Raw genomic sequence first — 22,680 nt, 5'->3', positions numbered from 1 at the left:
AAAAAGCTATCTTTTTTAAAGGTAACATTTCATTACACGAAACGACTTTCTAGAGGTACGGTTATAATATACATTGTACTAATATTTGATTTTCTGATACCCCAATATCAGAGTATGGGAATTGTTCTCCTAATAAATCGTTTTAAAGAACAGGTACTTTGACCAGTTATGAGAAAGGGATTAATTACTGTCACATTATTCATCCTGCTCAACGCAGTTCTAATTTTAGCATAGCTGTAGTACTTAAAGACTTCTAGTATTTTCGATTTTGTGTGAAGAGCTAATCAGTTGAGGTGATATTTTAATCCACCAACAGCAGACAGCTGTCGGTTTGTGATGTGAATGCCAATCTCCTAATGAGGGGCGCCAATTTGTGCCATCCTGCGTTCACCTTAAGCTATATTTTCGCAGAAAAGCACTCCCTCTTAACAGAGCTAGGGTGGGTTTTGAAAAAAAAATGGTCAAAATTAGGAAGGGGTGTTAAATGATAGTTTTACTTTTTTAGTTAAGAAGGTCAAAATCATAATTTATTTTTCACATCAAATACTTTTAAATGACAAAATTGTTAGTAACCAACTTTAGAATATCTTGACAACTATGATCACCATGATAAGGAAATAATTTATGCTGGGCAAATTGCTGACCCTATATGACCTGGTCAGGGGATCTAACACAGGTCACATTTTCAAATTTTAACAATCTTTGATGAAGATAATACGTTTGTATTTCACAAACTGTTACATTATAAAACTGAAACACCTGCAGAAATTACTCCTTTTAAGGACAGCAATTTTCTATCCTTTTCAAATTATCTCTGGAGATTCACAGAGTAATCTCCCTTATTTCCTATTTCACACTATCTTTTCCATTACATACACAAGTGAATTTTGATTTGCCAGCTCCGTAGGTTGAGTTAGAATTTAACATTCCATAGAGTTTACATCTAAACCCTACTAAAGAGGTGATTTCACGGATGTCATCTCACTGTGGAAATACAGTTGTAGTGCTGAGATAACTATAGAAATATCTTCGCTTGGTTCTGACATGTTGCCTTTGGAGTCATCTTTATCTTATCCATCTATGCAGACATTTTTGTATACATTGTTCCACAGTTGTCTCCCCTTTTTTGTAGTTCAGATGAAAGATTTTACCATTTTTTTTTTCAAATTCTAGACAATTCATCCAAAATTGTCATTTTGCTGTTGTCTTTTCTCCATCACACACGTAATTTTTGGTTTTACAAAACAACAGACACAAGGTTTATATTTTAGATCATATTTATTAAGTCAATATATAGAGTTTAGTAAGTGAATCAATGACGTATGATATCACTGTAATAGTAGCATACAATAACATGATACGAGGAATTATGTAGAGCTGACACTGAGGTACACACCAAAATTACATCTGGCAACAATATATATATATATATGTAATGAATGTAGATAACATCAATATCATTAACTAATATACTGGCAATATAACACATAAACAGTGTGTGTACCATACCCAACCTGCCCAGTGTCTATGTCAACACACTACTTTAATACCTATTCTTTGACCTCTTTTAGGCGAGATCAGGTGAGAGTTAGAAATGGTTATTTGGGTCAAAATTATGAATAAGTTATCTTAAACAAGTTTATGATTTCAATTAAGTGCACCATTTTCTTACATCAGAGTTGCAGGACAAAACAGACATCATTAAATAAATAAATAAAAAAAAAATATTTGTGTATTGTGTTAAATGGAACAGCAAATCTTCATGTACTAATTGCTTAAGCCCCCCCCTCCAAAAAAGAAAAAAAAAGGCTTAAAAAAAATGCAGATCAATAGCAGATATCAGATGTCTGTTGATACCAATTTTTTCTCTCTTTTTCTTTGCACTTTATAAATATATCAATAGTGTTAAATGTTAGATTGTAAGTGAAATTGAGGTAATTATTGAATGTTTTAGCCGTGGTGTGTAGACATAGGCACTAGTAGTGATGAATATGGTACATAGCTTTGGATTACAGTCTATAGTTGAAAACTTCTCCTTTACTTTGCACCTTTTGATATCAGTCTAAATCTATTATAATAATAAACATTATGGTCGCCTCAGGTCTTGTACATTACACTGAATATCACATGGTATATACTTACATCACTTTCATAAATTGTAGTGAATACAGAAAATAACATTAAACATTGACAGGAATAGTAAAGAATTTTGCCAATTTCTTTGAATTTAAATTTCGCTTGCGAAGAAAAAAGAAAAGGATCAAGAATATTGTCTTTTTATGTTGAAATAGGAAAAAAACACAAAACAATAATAAAGAAAAATAAAAAAATTTTTTCAGCATTTGGAAACATTTCGACAAAAAGAATTTATTTTTAGAGATGTGATTCCATATCAACTGCCAAAATAAGGGTAGTAATATGCAGCAGGCACTTGCCTGGAACCGGGGATTAACACCACAAGACAAGAACTGGGACTAAGAAATTTGCACAATGCTTAAACATCAATACCACAAAACACAGATACATTAACAAAACTGTGACTAGCACCAAAGTTCAAAGGAAAAACAAATCTCCACCAGGTGGAAATCTGTGCTGCTGAACTGAAAATAAAAATATCTAACTAGTAATGCTAAATTTACCTTGTCATCACTCAAACCCAGCACTATATTGCGCGAGTTCCTTAATGTTGTCTGTATATCTCTGATATACATAATACAGTGAATCCCTCAAAAAATCTGACTCCTTCCGAAATCATTTCTTGGTCCCCCATTAAGCATACAAAATAACAAACCTCTACACAATATCTTGAATAACCCTTTATTATGGTCCCAGCCCTATCCTGTGAATAAATTCCAACTATATCACTTATACTACTATCTTTGGCCAAATATATAATCTCTTGGCCAGAGTTATCTAACTTTACCAGAGTTATTCCCCTTGCTCTTTTTCTTTCATAATTACCTGTCTCTCATGATGCTATTGTAAATGTTTCTTTTCAGACAGAATGTCAAAGACAATTTTGTACAATGGCAGTGATCCATATTTGATTTAACAACATCCTAATTTCAAATAAATGTTTTAGTGAATTATGTTATTATTGGCAAGTAAAGGGACTCTAACATTAAAATCCAAGTATCTATCTGAAGATTCTGATACCTCTCTAAATGTCTAATATGAGAACGAACACAAAAGAAAATGGACAATCTTACCAAACATTTATAGGGATTCAGAATGGGAACCATTTTATGACGTACTTGCCATTTCTATTCAAACCTGAGTTTCATTACACTAAAAATAAATTAATGAAATACAAGTACTACGAAACGAAAAAAACATGGAATTTTTCTAAACAATTTATCTACATATCTGTGAGAGAAAAAAAAAGGGAAAATATCACTGTGCCTTTTGCAAACCACTTATCTCCCAATCCGTTCCAATATCTGATCCTGAGAAATTTTTGAGTATGTGTTAAAATTCACCCCTGATATTACCAATGGACTGTCCTATTTAGACAATACCAAATGAAACTTGTCAGGGGTGATAGGATGATAATGCCGACCGTTTCAGCTATTGAGTACGATCATAAGAATGCTATTCTGGTTATTTATTTATCTTTTACCCTAATAACTTCTAATTCAACTTCTTACAACATTAAATGCAAATTCTTCAGAGCTCCAAGTTTACACAATACATGACAGATAAAAGTACTGTTTTCAACAAGTAATGAGAAAAAAATTCCAATACACAATGACTGAAAAGTCTGTCCATGAAAAAAGACAAAAGTGGCACATTACAATACTTAAAAAAAATGGATCTCGCATAATGTTTGTAGATCTTCTATCCAGTTGTTTTGACTGTACGTTTAGATATCAAACCAAATATCATTTTCGGAACAGATTTTTATCAGTGTTGTAAACCACATATTATAAAACTGCTTTGTTTTGATAATCTGTGATACAGATGTTACACACTATCTTTTTGCCACTAAATCATATCAAATGATATCCTCCGTTAATCTTATTATCATACAAACAGTTGTTAATATGACTTGATTGTTCAATCGAATAAGTTTAAATGTACGGTAGCATACATGTATTTGTAGTCTGTAAGCAACATATATATATTCCAAACAACCACTTAGCTGTCAATTTTTGAAATTCAAAGTGAATACATGTGAAACAAAAGCAATCTTAGTCAATAGTCTTTGGTATGTTACTAAAAGTACAATGAAAACTGCTGTTTTGTAGATGTACAATAAGCATATAAAAAAGCATTATTCCAGGGAACACCATATAATGTACATGTTTCCTTTATATTGATTCCAGCACGGCTTCAGTTATACAAAATGTATATGAGAATTTCTTTATTTGAATAAGTTTCTTACTATTTTTTGGTTTCCATTTCATTACCTGATTACACTGCAAGTATTTGATTTAGAGGTAAAATCTTAACTAACAACTATATATATATATTTCCAAACAATATGTGTTCAATTTTTGAGTTTATATTTCCATAATACTCCAGAGTAAATGAGCTGTGGTCTTTTAAAACACCCCCTTGTTTAATCTGTTAACAACTTCAGATACAGGTAAATATATCTGACGATAACAACACAGATAATTCTGTCATCTAATATCATAAATGCAATGACTTAAAAATATCATAACAAAATGAGGTTTATCAGATTTTCATCTGCTTCCTGACCCACCCCAATCTACACTCATGGTCACTCACCATAACAACCACTCAAAGTGATTAAATTTAAATAGTACACTCTCTATAGTGAGGCGATTCTTTGGCCAGCACCTGCAATGTCAACAGACTTCAAATGTACACCCTCTATACAACTATAGAATTATTCAACAAGCTTAGTCTAAACCTCCTTCACAAAGAATTTGTATGTTTGTCTCTCTCTGTTATGACTCCAGATAAGCACTATTTGAATTTCCATTTGAGATTTACATTGTTTCACTGGAAGTTTGTCAACAATTGTCCTTCGTCCTGGAGGCAGGCTGTATTTAGCAGCATAACACTCCTCTGAAGATCTCCAACGAAATGAACTCAAGTGTGTTGGCATTTCTGTGGTAAAAATATCACTATGGCAATCACATTGTCTATCACCATTCAGTCAAATGTATCACAGGTAACAAGACACGTTGCCGTGGTAACCTTGCTACACGGTTGACTCCCGGTCAGGTCCTTCAAAGGTCTGTTTAAATGAGTCTTTGATTCTTTCTAACATTCCACAGGTGATGTATCCAAAAGATCTCTTGTACCACTCTGACGTTCGGCCTCTGTAAATATAATTAACACTTAAATAAAAAATAGCTTACAACCAAATTATGGTGACCCCAAGAATAATTCAAACACCTGACAATTAAAAAAAATTTTTTTTTGACCTATCATTTGCTGAATAAGAATGAGAATTTATTTATATAGAATTTGTAAAATTTTTATCAAATAAGAAGTCTTTATCTAAGCCACCAAGTAGAAGAGAACGCTCTTTGAAAGAGAGTATATCATGACTACTGGACAGTTAACTTGTGAATCAGTAACCAGACCTGAATCTTGAAAGCTAGTGATATTAATAACAATACTACAGGCTTTGGCAACAGAACTCCAGACTACATACCTGAGGTCTACCCTGGTGATGTGTGTTATACGTGACTTGCCGGTGCCACATGGTTCCATCAGAAAATGTGAAGCCAGCTCCACTGACCGAACACCTCCGAGCAGCTCTGCTTTTGGGTGCTCAACCGAAAATGACACCAGGCAACATGCACCTTTGGGAAGGTCTGTCCTCCAAGACCTTTAGAATCAAAACAGATGGAATTTATTCTCTTGTGAATGATCTTGTTTTAAACAAATAATTTGAAGTTTGAAAAGTATCTTACATTTAATTCTATTAGGGTAAAACCTGTCTAATACGACTCCTGAATATTGATATACAATAGAACAATATTTCTAACAAAAGTTATTAAAGAAGTCCTTTGTTGTAAAATCCTGCCTAACATAAGAAGATCTTCTCTTTTCTGAGTGCCTTGCCCCACTTGTATAAAACATCTTAACTTGAGATTTCCTCAAGTCGAGATTTTCCTCAGCTGACATCTCCTCAAAAACGGCTTGTATAAAATTTTCTCAAGGAACAGGAGGAAGGCATCAGCTAGGATGTCCTGAAATTCCTTGAGGAATTTTCATACAAGATATTTTCAAGGAGATATTAGCTGAGGAAAATCTCGACTTAAGGAAATCTCAAGTAGAGATGTTTTATACAAGTGGGGCCTGGTCGAGTATGCTTCACTATAGCAGTGACAAATATGTCAAACTGCGGCAGAATCATTATTTCTATAAGACATTTAATGGGAGGTAACTGACCTGAGGACAACAAAGTCTCGACTGGGGTGTGGTGGCATGGAATTACGAGAGTACTGGAACACATCAGTCTGTTGGTCAAGTTGCTCTATACATCTCCACTTCAGTAAATCCTCATCCCATTGTTGTCTTAACGACAAAAAAAATTCATAAATATCAACAGTTAAAATATATACTGGACTCAAACAATCACTGGTATTGTACCCAGTAATTCTCTCTATTCAAACAATAATTGGCAATATAGTTGTCCCTATTCAAATAAAAACTGCCATTATATTTGTACATTGGTTTTCGCCTGTTGGTTTTTTCCTTTTCAATACTTTTATTACCGTTTTAAAATCTCTGAATTTCTCAACAATTTATGATAATCTAAATTTGAAAAAAAAAATTGAATAGAAGGCTAAAACCTTATATCAGTAATACATACCTCTCATTCTTGAGCTTGTCCAAAACGACATCTGGAGGAGCTTCCACATCCACTTGAAACTTCCAAAGCCGCAATGGATGACCATCAGCAACTTTCTTGTAGGATACATCAATGCTATGACTACAGGATGTGGAAACCCAGCCACGAAATTTGTCATGAGATTCCTGTTTAGAAGAAATCGGTAAGTGATATCAAAACATTGTAGCAGACCAAACTGTGAATATAACTACATGTAGCAACAGCTTGATAAAATTCCTTAATATAAACTTTAAAATATAAACATAAATTTGGGTCCTGGTGATCAAATTTGGAGAAAATTAATGAGAAAACTTTACCTTTCATGAAAATGAAATTGACCACCACAGCTACAATATACACATTTAAATATTGATATTTTCACATTAACATCTCAATATAATTTCCTGTGAATCCTTACCTTCTGTAACCCCTGTATACACGTCTCCACATCAGACTGGTATCCGGGGGTATCCTCAGTCGACCTCATTGTATACTCCTCCATAGTAACAGGGTTACCCTGCTCTATGTAGGAGAACCGACACTTGTTCAACGTACTCGTAGATAACTGTAAATTCAGGACAAAGTTAATAACATTCTGATTTGTCTGGACATTTTCCGGTATTTAGAATCATATTCAAAATGTTTTTGAACTTTTTAGGTTCTAAAATTGATTACTAGTGCAAGTATTTCAGTCTTAATTCAATTCCATTCATCAAAATCATTAGATACATCTTATGGCAATTCTGTTTTCTTTGACACTGCATTGTTTCAATTAACATGTAACTTTCACTTTACTGATATCTAACACAGTATCCTGTATATGTATCCTTGCTTTCACTTTCCAAATACCTAACACAGTAACATTTTGATATATTTTTACTTTCATATTGCTAGCTAGCTGTACTTACTGTGAAGATCTTTTTACATTCCACGATCATTGTGGTGAGACACTCATGTGCAGCTTTCTGTTCCATTAGTTCACGGGTGTCAGGAACACCAAGATTTTTTCTAGGGCGTCGAGGACTGGGACTCTGACTTCCAATCTTGGAGCCTCCAACCATGAACAGTGAAGGTGCAAGACACACAGCCAAGTTACTCGCCGTCATCTATGTGAAAAAATAAAGATACATCTATCAGCTGTTATAGTAATTAGATAAATCTACCTGAAATGAATACTTCAAATTGTTACATATCTATGTGAAATTTGCTCTATCATACTTGATTAACACATGTAGTTGTGGCCCCTTACCTGGTGTTCTGATGCATGCTGGGAGATATCAGATAAGAAGAGGAGGAGGGATTCCAGTACCTCACGGTTCTCGTCAGGGAGGAGGAGAACAGATGACTGCAGAGCTTCAACCCTCTGGTCAGTAGGTAAGTCTGTGGACAGAAAACATTTTATTTTATATTTCATTCATATCTAATAAAAAAAACTACAAACGAAATTTCTTTATACCTGTTCCTTTTATCACATTGTTTTACACAAAAATAGAAAATAAAAAAATCAGCTGGTTCTGATTTTTTGGCATCAATACAAAGTGCAGCTTATGAAGAAAACACACCTTTACAAGGAATATTTAAAAGTTGAAGTATGAAAATAGCTATTGCTCTGCAACTCATTTACATTGCCATGTTTCTAAGAATAACTGTAACAAGTCTTAAGTGTGACTGAAACTGACAATATCAAACACAAGAAAATTTTGACTTACAGATGAAGATGTTTATAAAGATCTCAGAGAGCTTGTTGGTAAGAAGACACTCAGGGAGGTCTCGGAAATACTGTTTCAGGAGATCAGCAACATCATAGTCCTGCACATCTTCAAAACACACCATTTCTGTGGAGAAAAATAAAATTACTTTCAATGGGTATGACAAACAAAATTAAAGTTCATATTTTTTTTCACTCAAATAGGATGTGTGGCCTATTTTTAATATTTTTCCTTTATATAACACTTCTATAGTCATCTTTCAAACTTTTCGCCTTATTCATAATCTTTCTACCTCGTGTCATTATCATAATACATCTCAGACCTATAGCATATAAATAAGCATGTTCTTCATAAGAGTTGCTTCCCTTGGATAGTGCTTTTTAATAAATATATTTTAGACCTCAATAAATAAGTATGTATACTGCATCAGTGTCTATATCTGATATCCTACTTTTAAACAATCATTCACTCATCAACAATTTGGAGACATCACAAGAACACTGCTTACAAAATAGTTCCAGAATTAATTAAATTCTTTATAAAAAAAAAATACACAAAAAATGATACGAATATATATATATGCATAATATATATATCAACCCAAGTTTATACTATATATCTTGCAAAATCTGACTATATATGCCGGCTACAGCATTTGGGGCAACAGTACTGGTCACAGGTGTGTTTAACAGCTGGTGCCGTCCACACCCATGATAATATCATACATATTACCTACAGCCTATATATACTTATTGATTGGAGTGGCTATAAATGTTGCAAAAATCAATATCTTCCTGAACCAAAGAAAATAAACTGGATTCACCTTTGTGACAAACAAATACAGGTTTGAAATTACTTTCTAACTTGTAGATAAATAATCACCTAAAACAGTATCACTACCATCATAACTTCTAAGATTTTACACGAAATAAATAAAATATTAGTAAGATTAAAATCAGCTATGAGTAGATATACAAGAAAACTGAGTGGGGGAAAAAAAGAAAAAAAAAAAGACTGCATCTTTTAACTTTGGCCTTCAGACTTTCAAACTTCCCTTTTTATTTTCAAATTCACTTTACTGTATAATATTTTCTTTTTTTAAACATACCTGGATTTGCCTCAAGTTCGTTTTTCAGTTTCTGAATACGTGACCTAACACCAGGTTTTCGGAAGATGCCAACAGCTTCTGGAGAAGTTTTGCGGAGGTAGCGCATTGCGTGGAGTATACATTGGGGGAGGGGCTGCCCTGTTCTCTGTAGAGTCACTAACAGAGGCACGCCAAAAACCACCTTGTCCTTGTAGTCAGGCACTTTGTGCCTCTTCATGAAGCGAGGGACCGTCCAGTTCCAGCCAGGCCGGTTTGGAGAGTATTTTTCTATGAGTGCTGTGAGTTTGATGAGTGAAAGTTTCTGTAAGACCATCAGTTGACAGATGGATAGACAAGTTAACTGAATGTTTTCATTTCCATAACTGGGTCGATGTGACTTTTGAAAACTATGCCAGCGTATCCGATATCGTCTCCGGTCACTGTAAAGGAAATGATAATCAAATTTATTGAATAAGATGGTTTATTAACTATTCAAAACTAAAGAGGCATATAAAAATAACAAAATTCAAGAATATTCACTAATATATAACTAATTCTGAAATCTTATTACATCACATGGGGATTGAAAAATCTTGAGCTTACCTAGGCGTTCGTGTGAGGGAAGAGCCAACCCCAGAGTCCCGCCTCTCTCGGTAGATGACTTGTTCTGTGGAATCATCATGGGACATGTCTTCACATGGAATGTCATGATCACTGCTCTCTGGTGAGGACACTGTACCACTTGTGACATCATTGTCAGGGTCAAAGTCACTGGAATTGATGCCACTGTTGACCTGGCTATCCTCAAGGTCAAGGCTGGTGAGATTTAAACTAGTTTGGAGTGAAGGAGGGAGTTCTACATCAGCTGAAAATAAAAAGACCAAACGGTTACCAAGATAAATATACAGAGGGTGGAGGTCATAAGGTCATCAAATATATATATACTTGTCAGGTTACCATGCCTATGATTTTTTAATTCTGACGTTACATGAGAAAGTACATTTACAATGTCAGACAATAGACCATTTTATTCTCTGAAAATGTTGGGGTCATCTTGGTGCAAGCAGATTGCATGATAATAAAGCATGACAATCATACATTTTTTCCACACCAAGGAAATCTTTCAACACTTTCTTGAACTTTATCCTTGTAAACTGATCAGAGGACAGGTCAACTTAGTGCTGTAACCAATTATATCTTAACACCTGAAAGAGTTACATGTAACTACCAAAAACGGTCTCAACAGGACCTTACTGAGTAGATGTTTTACCAAATGTGACTTGATCATCATGGTAGACTGGATTTGGGGACAACGCCCAGTAACATGCTTAAGTACGGGATCACAAGGGGCTAAGACATGCAGAAGGGATGGGTCACATATCCTGTACATGTACACTATGGCTATTAGGTCCCATTATCATGTCAACATGGTGACCATATTTAACCTTTGTAAAATAACATGTCGAATAAAAGCCATAAAAAGGTACAGATTTATAATTCATTACCTACTACAAACTATTCAAAAGAAATTTTGAAAATTATGTTTCTAATTATTCTGGTTTTTAAGTTCATTGATAAATAAAACAAAATCCTATTTGCAAGTAGTTAAAATTACTGGATGTCGAAAATACAGAAACATTTCAATAATTTTAATGTGTGACAAGGGATAGTGATGAGTTGGAGTATGCACGATATCTGAATTAATGACATTACAATTTTATAAGTCCAGATATAGTTGTATTTGTTTGCCATGACAAAGAATTTTTCACACTCGAGTATAATAAACAGAGTCATAGTCAGTTATCAACTTATCCAATCATTTCCGATAACAATAATACTTGAAACAAGTGGCCACTTTCACCATTCAGGCATCAGACACATACTTCTTATGTGTCTTTTCGGAGAAGCCAGTTAAATATGTCGAGGAGTAAGAGAAAACACAGGAGGAATTGGAGTGCTCCTCACAATTAAATGTGAATGGGACAGATTGTGATTGTATGACACATTGAATTGTTATCCTTGCTATCTATGTTTTGTCTATGTTAACACAATGAACTGTTATCCTTGCTATCTATGTTTTATCTATGTTAAAATATGTATAGAAAGAAAATGATCACTGTGAATTCCTAAATTCTGAGAAAACCTAGTCATCTCTTTGAAAAAATGTAATCATATATTGAATTTGTGACATGTCATATGGGTTCTAGAGGACAGAAGGTGCCTATACTATTTAGAAAGGTCAATGAGGTCACCAAAACGAAGATTTACACCTGGTTTTATTGCCTTTCTTATCTACAAGTAGGTCACTTTCATGTGTGTCTTATCTAGCAAAACAATATGTGATCAAAGCTAAATTGAAGATTCAAGATAAATGCCATCAACAGGGTTGGGAAATAGGTCAACTTGAAAACTGTAGCGTTGAATCAGCAAATTATCCAAATATGCTAATTAACGTAATAAGGAGGTTAAAAATGTGACAAAAGTTGTTTAATCAACTAGAAAAGCCAAGTTGTTAGAAATCTAGGAGTCCTTTTTTTCGTGTTTTATAAAAATAACATTGAGTACGTGTATGTATGTAATTGCAGAATACAACACTGAAGTACAGCTAGCGTGACATACACAATACACTAAAATCCAACAGGTTCACACACTACAACAACTCTATAGTTATCAGCGACCGATATTTACTTAAACACCTAAACACCTCAGCTCATGCAAAATACAGATTAAAATTCTGCTGAATGGTTCACACCAGGACGATATCCTGAATGACTTTTCTGCCTACTTTTTTAGTGTCTAGCCTGTGAATGGCTGATAAATCACATTAGCTTACACACACATATAACTTGTCAGAGTGTTTTAATCAGAACTGTAGAAGACATGAACAAGTATTTACTGACTGTATAATCCAACTGTCCCATTTTTTTTTTTTTGCTAAATGTAATAGCTAAACTTTTTGAGCAAGCTTTTTTTTCAAAATTGAATCTAATGTGCATGAATTGAGAAATTGGCAGTTACAAAAGTTCTCCTAGATGTATAATATAATGAAAATAAATGGGTCTTTTGATATAAGAAGGGAGGTAACTCCATGAAAAATGAATGCCAAACAACATGTCTTTCTCAAATTTTTTCTTATCCACTTCAAGGTTATAAGAGTACAACTAATGACAGTTCTTATGATGTGCCGTCATATTTGTGAAAATTGATTTTACCTGAATTTTTATATCAACCAAGAAAGGTCATGATAATAAATAAAAATCAATTAACACATAGCACTTGGGTAACAGATAAGTGGAGCTACACTTAGTAATCTTATACATTACTGCAGCAAAAAAACAACATCAAAAATTATTTGGAGTTTATATTGTCAATGCATCACATCAATCTGCCAAATTTGGAATAGCCTTTCATGCTGTTCACAAGAAAAACTAAAAAAAAAAAAAACATTTATGTGTCACCAGCAAAATTATTTACTTAACCAAAAAACATGGTTTCATCTAAATGATGTCATTAACCTTGAAAGTATAACTCGTGATTCTGTGTGTGTTTACAAACTAAATCTTACTCCTTTGATATCTTGTACAGTAGAAAGATATTCAGAAATTAGCATTTCTATAGCCCCTCTGCAAGGTGAAGGGGGAGGTTATGGGGCTGTGTGAAACAACATCAGATAGACTGGATCTGTTAAATCCAAATACAGAACACAAAGGAGGCAGATGAAACAAAAATAATTTAAATCAAGACTTTGATTTCATCATCTACATCTTAACCTGGACACTGAAAACTAAGAGTTAAAAGTGTGTCATTTCTATTTGCTTATTCAATAATTTTGGAAGGGACACAAACATCTCAAACAAGGGTTAAATATCTACAGTAATAAAAAAAATGAAAATAAATCTATGAATAAAAAAATCAAAGATGGCAGCCATGCATCTTTTGGGCTCACGTTTACAAATGGGTCAGATTTGTGTCATATTAATTGCCTAGAAAATGAAAAAAGAGAAACAAAAGTGTATTCTACTTATAAAGAATGATAAAATAAAGATTTTTGAAATTAAATGAAAATTAAATCAATATTAACTCAAAACTATACATAAATGACTCTAAATCAAATGAAAATTTTAACTACCTAACTAAAAGAATGAGTTTGATAAAACAGTTCTTTAAAGACAAATCAAGGAAAACATTCTCAATCTAAAATGCTTGAAAATGTTATAACAAAACAAAATGCAATATTATACAATGATTCTCATCAGCAATTAGTTTCTCACAAGTTTGATTTTTATATCAACATTATCATTTCACTACCATGTAACACGCACACATACTTACATTACATTTAAATTTGTTACATTGTGAATAAATAAACTCATTGATTTAAACTCAAAGACAACAAACGTTTTATTAGGTATACCTACCAGCATCTTCTCCATAGATGGCTTTGTTCAAGCCATTAATATCTTGAAACAGTCGATGGAGAATCAGATCAAGTTCCTTCTGTGTTGACTGTAGGTCTTCTTCCTCTTTCACATTGTCATAGTAACTGGTTCGATGTCCAGCCAGTCTTGGGTCAGCTGAACCTCGCCGTCTGACCACTGGTGTACAAGAGTCCGAACTGCTTAACTTATCTCTACCCAAATTACAACTACCCGTCCGGTGCTTTACACCATGTCCACTATAGCTAGAACTCAGCTCTTTAGGAAATCGTCCTGGTCGATTTAGCGGCAATTCATAATTATTACCGTCTGTTAAATTGTTTTCGCTGTGGTTTCTCCGCACTGAGAAATGTTTTCTTGGTGAACTCCCAAGTAAAGGTTCATCACTATCCATACTTGAAGTCGAAAATGTTGATGTCGTCTGCAAAACGCTTTCAATATCTGAGAGCTCCTGCAGTGACAATGACCCTGATGGGGTCTTGACATTAGCATTTGGCACCTTGTAGTTGGTTGTTTCATCTGACCATGGCTCTGGAGATGTTGGAGTTACATCCCCTGAATTCATCATTGCTGTTTCCCGGTCTAATCCACTTTCTGGAGAACTTGGTCCATTTTCTGAAGAAGGACTCAAGTCTTTACAATTTAAATGCTTTATTTTTTCCTTCATATTTGCACTGTCCATGATCACAGGTTCACTAATTTCCACGGCGGTTCCATTCTTGTTTCCAATGCGTTTTGTTTTCCGATTATTTTTCAAGCTCTCGACTCGCTTGAGGAAGTTTTTAGCACCTTTGATTCTTTCACTGGCTGCTCGTCTCAAACTTGGACTTGTCACTGACGATGACATACTGTCCTTGTTATTTATAGGTGTTGACGTCTTCACCCCAAAGTAGTCATCATTGGTTTGACCTTTGGTATGATAGACCTTGGTGTCCAGAACAGGACTGTTATCTGTTTCACTGTTACTGTTCTGATCAGTCAAGAGACTGTCATTACTGGAGCTGGATTTTACCAGCGTGTTCTGGTCTTCAGAGGTTGGGCTGTTAAAGTCCTTCCTTGACCAACGTCGAATATTGTATTGGTACTTCCATTTATCACTCAAGGCGCATTGGTCCTCGTCGTCAGAATCTTCACCCTGAAATTAACAAATGAAAGAGGTCATGTCTTATGCCTACTTCAGAAAATAAGCTTCCCCTTGTAATTTTCAAATTATTTTCTTTTTAACATCAGGTGAAAAAAAAAGATTCAGACATACATGTAAACAGAACATCCCATTTCTGCTGACAAAATCTGCATCATACAAATTATTTTTTCCCTAACTTGATGATTCACACTTACAGAAAACAGGCCTTTAATCCTTCAAATTAAATTCACAACCTACATAGTGAAACAGTAAGACCTTATGTAAACTATACAGGTCTCCGAAGATTTTGGCAGGAATCTAGAAACGGAAGGTCAGCTTTATTTCCCAACAGGGGGTGCACCCCAAACCCATCTTATACTTCTAGCCGTTTCCTGTAGTACTTGTATCTTGTCCAGGGAATACCTCCAAACTGTACATCTTGTGTGTAAACAATCACATTAATTAACTTCAACAGGAGATCTGATGATATTCCAGAAGAGCGAGGTAAACTCCAATGAAAATTGTAGTATATAGTTTTTACAGGTGTCAGTCTACATCACGATACACTTAAGACAGGTCAAGAGGATTTTTTTTTATTTTGTAAATGATTTTATCTGTCGCCCCCTGGTCTACTAGTATCCTGCAAAGCTCCAAAAGGGGGAGATAAATGGTAGGTGCTGATCAAGGTCTAAAAAACTGATAATAAGCACTGTAGTAGCGGAAGCTTTGCCTACTGAGTGGCAGATAAGGCACCTCCCACATCCATAGCCTCCCATCACCATGTAGTCGTTGTTTATGGTTCACGACTGTGGTCCTAATACCCTTCAACTACCTGCTCATAGCTGTGGTTGACCGAGTAGCCAGAATCTACCACAATATTTCACCAATATTATAATCTCTTTCATGATGGCTCGAAGGTCCATCCATCACACAGTAGGTTTGTATCCTATGTGTCTGTGATTACAGACAGAAATCCATCTATATAGCTAAATGCATTGACATCCATAGCAGCAATAGGCACCATCAAAATTACCAATAATCCACAGCTGACCTTTAGATATTTTGTATATATTTGATAAACCATACTCCAGCTGTTTTGATAAATGTCACAATCGTTTAAATAACAATGGATAATTCCTGTACACAATATATATAAGCACCTCTAGTTAATGTGTATATAATGAGAGCTTGTTTATGATTAACTAGTACCGAAATATTCTAACAATTTTTCTCTGAAACCTAATACATTTTATATATACAACGTACAAGGACATTAAAAAAAAATTCCAGAGAGACCAAGAAATCAATTAAATAACTAAAACGATACCAATGTTGTCATGGAAATTGCTTCAGGAGATGCACAAACAAGATGGAGGACATTATATCTCACCTTTATGTGACTATAACATCGCTGATAAAGTGCAACATCTGTTGTGTCCTTAAATGAATCCTTAATTCTCTAACATCCTAACATTGAGAAAACGACAACATCCTTCACACATGATACCTATATACATGATAAGTTAAGACCGAGTTGATATTTTTCCAAAGGTAAGATCACAAACAGCAATACAGTGCCACGATTCATCACGATATATTGATCCTCCTTTACATCTGGCTGAGCTAATCCCTCAAAGTGATTCAACTGGATTAGATCCCAAAGAATATGCCAGTCGTTCACCTTTAGGTAACGTAATTATCATATCACACAAACTGATTCTCTAGTCATCTTTTGTAGAAATTGCTTCAAACCTCGAAAAACACCCACAATAATTCAGTGGATATTTAGTCGCTCTGTTACAAGGTAATTGTAATGGGGACAGAAGTCCTACAATCTAGGACAGTCGTAGCCCATAGAAAATATGTTATTTATGCCTACTGCCGAGGTAAACAGAAAATTCAATAATGTGACAGCGCGGGCTTAATACAACGTTCATATTAAATGTAAATCTAATTCTGCGACAATCACTGACTGTAGCAGAAATGGCTATATAGCCATGTGCAGGTAAGGTTACATGGTCATAGGACGTTTTCCAGTTATTACACAAGGAAAAGTGCCTCATTCCCAGTACTATAAATAGGATGAATACTTTACTTTGTAAACAGTGACAAATAAAACTGTCTGTAGACTTTTTTTCTCGATGGTATAACTAGAAGACAGACTTAGTTTTATGTAAACAGACATTCACCTCCTGCGGTATCATCAAGTCTTTAAAAATAAATATTAGCAATTGAAGTCTGAAGATGGTAGAAAAAGGCGCTTTTATGAACAGCAAGGTTCTTCAAATACATACATAATATGCCTTACTTTAATATGTTACAAGAGAGCATTTTTGAATGAGCACAAATATATTTTCAGTTTTCATATATAAAGTAGCAATGAATACAAGACTGTTGAATACTTCACAGACCTAATCCCATTATGCCCAACTCTCTACAACAATATGTTAAGGACTTATTCGACAATTATATTATGTTGAGAATATCTGAAAAACATCAATGAAAAAATGTACCTCGATTAAAAGATGATAAAAAAAAGTGCACTGAGTGTAATAGGCCTAGTCCTAAGAAACAACAATAAGGCTGGCCAGATCTGATTCAGAAACACAAATATCGCAAATCATGTTTACATCACACCAACACAGGTCAACTACCATCACAGGTCAAAAGATAATTAATTATTGTCACCCTACCAGTGAATCTTACAACCATTCACACCTAACAAACCCACACTGTGTCCCGGCCTTCTTGACAAGTTTGGATGGGTTTCAGAACCTCCTGACATTTTACTTTCCATACCTAATGAGGTCCTTCACCCTTTGTACTAAAAGCTTCCCAGCCTCAACAATGGTCAGATACCTGTCAAAGTTAACCTGTCCACAGAAGTCATACAACCACATCCATGTCAAAAGATTTCTAGGATGACACGACACACAAACCACACATCATGAATATACAATTCTTCCATGATAGCAAACAGGTTAATGGTCAATGTATGTATTATATTGAGAAATGACTTCTGAAACTTCTTACCTGTAGACACAAGTACAATATCAGGTGTACCATCCCTTCAGCTTTATAAACAATCCTTATAACAAAATTTCCTTTTCACACATATATGATGTGTAGTGATCTTCTGTGAAAATTCAAGTTAATGTCAAAAATCACTGATATCCATTAAAAACAGTGAAATCACCTTTCTTAACAGGTTTTGATCATAACAGTGTAATTTTTAGAGAGGTGACTGACTTCTCTGTCACAGTATTGCTTCTTGCCTTGTCTCCACCTTCTCTTTCGACAACAGTCTATATCACATATAGTCCATATACACCACAACACTAATCAAAATTTTAAACAATTTACAGTTAAATACTGAAATTCAAGAAAAAAACTAACTCTTCTTGCTATGCCTTAAGTCTTTATACGGTGAGCCCATGTGAGGTCTATGGGATCTGTCCTTATGAACCATCGTGGTCTATCAGAGACTTCAAAATAATAGGTCAGTAACTCCCCCACCCCCGTATAACTTTTCGGACGTTTTAACCGTGACCATAATTTGCTGCTGTCACACTCATACTTATAACAACTGCCTATTTACACGCGTGTCAAATCAGCCAATAGTATTTTTTCCTTTCACAGTCTGTGCTCTCAGTAGTAAACAAATAATAAGGAGGGTGGAGCGTAAGGTATGCTTTCCTCTATACAATTCAATATACCATTCAGGTCCATTTTTTTTTCAAGTGTGAAGGATGAACTTAGGTCAAGCAATAAGTGATATCTGATACAAATCACAAGCATTTCATTTTTTTTTCAATATCTGTGACCCATGACTGTGTTAAATTAAATTGTTAACCCTGTCCATTCACAACTATCTCTGTATTTGTGAATGAAACTGTGGACGTTAACAGAATTGAGGACAAACACATTAGAATGAAGCCCTCCAATTGGCCCAGTGGTTATTATGCTGTTCTCTCTTATCTATTACACAGATACTATGATCATTAAGCTATCTGTTACAGAGATCCAAACCAATTTACAATAGTTCTACAAAGTTCAATTGCTATGGTCATGCGAAGTAGGTATTTTGTGAAATGTAAGCTGGGTACATGGACTGATCGTGATACTTACCCCTTTTTTAGTAGTTGGGGTGCTCACTCGCATTATTGCACACTTGTTTAGGGTATTCAGCCTCCTGCAAAGACACACAAATAAAGTATTATTAAAGATATATACATACATTTAACTTAGAAAAGTCAAACCTCATTAACTCTCTGTGTAAGTGGATATCCAGTTGAGTTTGAGGCAACATTACGTACCAGAAGAAGACAACTGTAGTTGAACCAGACCATAACTTGTTCCTCCAGGGACCTCCAATCTTTGACATTTTTGTCAATGACGTACCTGAATACCAGTACATCACCCTAAAACCTTTCCTGCTATACATCTTCATCAAATTATCTGATTCTTAGGACTGCAAGAATCAAAGTCTGATTCAGGCATCAAGTCTTTACCATTGTGAAATAATTCAGGTAAAATGACCTCTAGATGGCTTTTTCAAGGTCACATTCAATGTTAAAATACATCATATCCACATAAATATTAAGAGACAATGTACGTAATTTACATAGTGCATCAAATTAACATACATATTGACATATATTTAGTATGTGTACTGAAGCGCCCCGACAATCACTTTTGTTTTAATGCGTCACCTTTGCATACAAAAACTGCAGGCTAAGAAACATAATCATCATTACAGAAATATGAATACCACATAACATTTCTTAAACAGTATAAACCTGATCTGCAGTGACATTAGCGATATATTTTTCTAAGCAGTTAAACTTTAAGAGACACAAGCCTTCCTAGCTGATACAAGTACACATGATTGCATCCTATGTTTTTCATGTACATTAAAGATGCTTGTTGTCCATAATCAAAAACGTTATCGCAATGACCAGCCTCAACTTACAAATTGGCTAGAGAGATTTTCCCACAAGATTAACTGAATGCAAGTGTAATAAGTTAGAGGTCCTGGGTTCAAATCCTAATGAAGGCATTTGAGTAAATAATAAATTCTTTTGTACAAGATGTTAGAAGACCTACAACATCCATTAAATAATCCACCTAACCTTAATATGAATTAATTAAAACAATACCATGTATAAATTTCAAGTTCTATATATATATTTTCTATATATTGTGAATGTCTTTCAGTCTTAAAAACAATTTTCTTCAAAGTGCTAATGCTACACAGAATTTTATTTATACATCCTTCGATCTCTAAAACTTGAACTGAACTAAGAGCCTTCATGTATAGCTTAGATGAGGTTGACAATAATTTAACACGTTATTACTCAAAATGCCAAGGCATCTATACTTTTAAATGGCAGGTAAATGCTGTAATTCATTCATCTGATAGCTTTAAAATGTCATCAAAACACAGGTACTGATATCATATCAAAACTAATTAAAATCCCATTAACCTAGGCTGTACATGAATAATAACTCCTTTATTTAAAGTCAACGACCTGTTGAGTCATTCTATAATTAGAAGTGTTTGGTGATACATTTAATTCATGACATGGTGCTTGATGTTGTTCCAGTAACACTTATGTGTGTTAAAAATAACAATTATCTATTAAAAGTGGAAATTTCTTATAAAGTGTTCTTACTAAATATACATAACTATGTAATAACTAAATATACACCTACAAGAATCATGAGTTTTTTTATTTTTACTTTTTTCATGATGTTCAACCTAATAAAGACTAAAACAAAATTGATTATAACCTGAACACTCATGTAATTAACTCACTTATCAAATAAACCTATTTGAAGACAAGGTCTGTATAATATAGAATTATAATTTAGAAATGAAATTTGTCTTTATTTCACATTCTGTACATGACAATCTATTAAAGATTAACATTTATGAAGGGTAAAAATCATTTGGCTAATATTGATAACAGAAAGAAAACCATGATTACAGCTTAGCAAATCAATCTTTGATCTTATGATAAAAAATGATTCAGAAAGTATCCTTTTACCAAACTTACAGGTTAGTAACACAGGAGAACAGTATATCCAACATGTTGATGTGTCTTTTTTCCATCACTGATAGCCTTTGTCGTACCTCACATTAGTTATATACAATTCCTCTAGACTGCCATCTGTTGAGTTTATATAAACCCAAGCTATTTGTAGAGATCAATGTTTCTGTAGTATGTTACAATAATAATTTCTCTAAGTTCAGGCTTGGCTCTAATATCCTCTATCACAGTACTATCAACACAGCTCCATCTGCCAGTGCTGTTGTAAATCTCAGGTATATATGTTCAAATAATTTCTGTGGTGATTTCCCCAGTCTGGACACTGGTCACTCTAATTGACCAAATAAATGGTCACCTACTATCATTTTTTACCTGAGCAAGGTGAAAACAAAACCTGTCTATCATCACACAATAGAGTGATGGGATACATCATTAGGCCTATTGTCTGAGGTGTGATAAGGCTTTGTGTGGCCCTGAAGGGTCTCAGTTGTAATCCCCACTGCCAGGTATAGAGATTAATGGATCCCTTTGACCCCTAAACAAAGGGGGGTTGAAACTGTACAGTTTTCCAGGTAAAATATGTAGTTTTACACCTGTGAATGGACAGTGGTCAAACAGGTAGCACCTACTAAATCTTTCATACACTGGACACTGGGGAAAAATTCACAGGACATCAAAAGAGTTGTATTATGATGACTGTCATGAAATCCAATATGTTTGTATACACTTACCTGATACCTGATGGGAAGGTCTTACTGACCTCACACCTGTTAAACCCATGATATCAAGCCAAACACCTATCTTCATCTATGTTTTGATATCAATATCACAATTAATCCACCATAACTCGAAATAGCTATAAACCACATAAAATAAGTGAAAAATATGGCTTTGATCAATTACAAACCAAACAAACTTAAGGTATACAGTCTTAATCATAATCCTTGCTTCACAGTGATTCCCTTGATGTCATTCAATGCCCAAATCCAAGTATCTATCATTTTTCATATCTTGATGCTTTTTAAATTTTTACACACAATTCATAATATTTTTAGCTGTACTAGATGAATCAATTTTGCTGTCTCTTTTTCTTTTGAACATACTTTAATTTTGATTATGGTTTTTTTTTGTTCACTCAATCTCAGCTAATTAGTTAAATAATGATTAAATTGTATCCTTGTTTTAAAAAGTACCTTAGTTATAAATTCAGTCACTTTGGTGTTCTTCACCAATACAATTTCAACCAAACCAGAAAAAAATCTTAAATTATCTACTATAGGTAAATATTTACAATCAAAATAACATACAACCAAATAAAATGTACCAGACCACCTATGAAGATATATTACATACCATGTCCATGGTGATCTAGTCAAGCCTTACAGTGACAATGATAATTCTGAACACAAGCACAAGAGCCATGTGGGGTGAGTGAATCACTGGTGACAATAACAG

General features: G+C 34.2%; 1 protein-coding gene across 1 annotated transcript in view; it reads right to left on the bottom strand.

The window, feature by feature from the left end:
* Positions 1-1,259: 1,259 nt before the first annotated feature.
* The window catches only part of LOC132546194 (uncharacterized), a 115,129-nt gene continuing 93,708 nt past the window's right edge, over positions 1,260-22,680 (bottom strand). The window contains exons 7-18 of the mRNA XM_060209905.1: positions 19,301-19,364; positions 14,032-15,184; positions 10,217-10,478; positions 9,635-10,053; positions 8,527-8,652; positions 8,067-8,197; positions 7,726-7,923; positions 7,236-7,382; positions 6,800-6,963; positions 6,376-6,501; positions 5,633-5,809; positions 1,260-5,294 (exon numbers count right to left, since the gene is read on the bottom strand). Coding sequence (XP_060065888.1) covers positions 5,174-5,294; positions 5,633-5,809; positions 6,376-6,501; positions 6,800-6,963; positions 7,236-7,382; positions 7,726-7,923; positions 8,067-8,197; positions 8,527-8,652; positions 9,635-10,053; positions 10,217-10,478; positions 14,032-15,184; positions 19,301-19,364 — 3,088 coding nt within the window. The 3' untranslated portion in view covers positions 1,260-5,173. The remainder of the gene's footprint in view (positions 5,295-5,632; positions 5,810-6,375; positions 6,502-6,799; positions 6,964-7,235; positions 7,383-7,725; positions 7,924-8,066; positions 8,198-8,526; positions 8,653-9,634; positions 10,054-10,216; positions 10,479-14,031; positions 15,185-19,300; positions 19,365-22,680) is intronic.

This window comes from Ylistrum balloti, unplaced genomic scaffold (assembly GCF_031769215.1).
Source record: "Ylistrum balloti isolate Yb309-2 unplaced genomic scaffold, AGI_CSIRO_Ybal_v1 Utg369876, whole genome shotgun sequence".
NCBI classification, from domain to species: Eukaryota; Metazoa; Mollusca; class Bivalvia; order Pectinida; family Pectinidae; genus Ylistrum; species Ylistrum balloti.
This window is presented reverse-complemented; position numbering and strand designations above follow the sequence as displayed.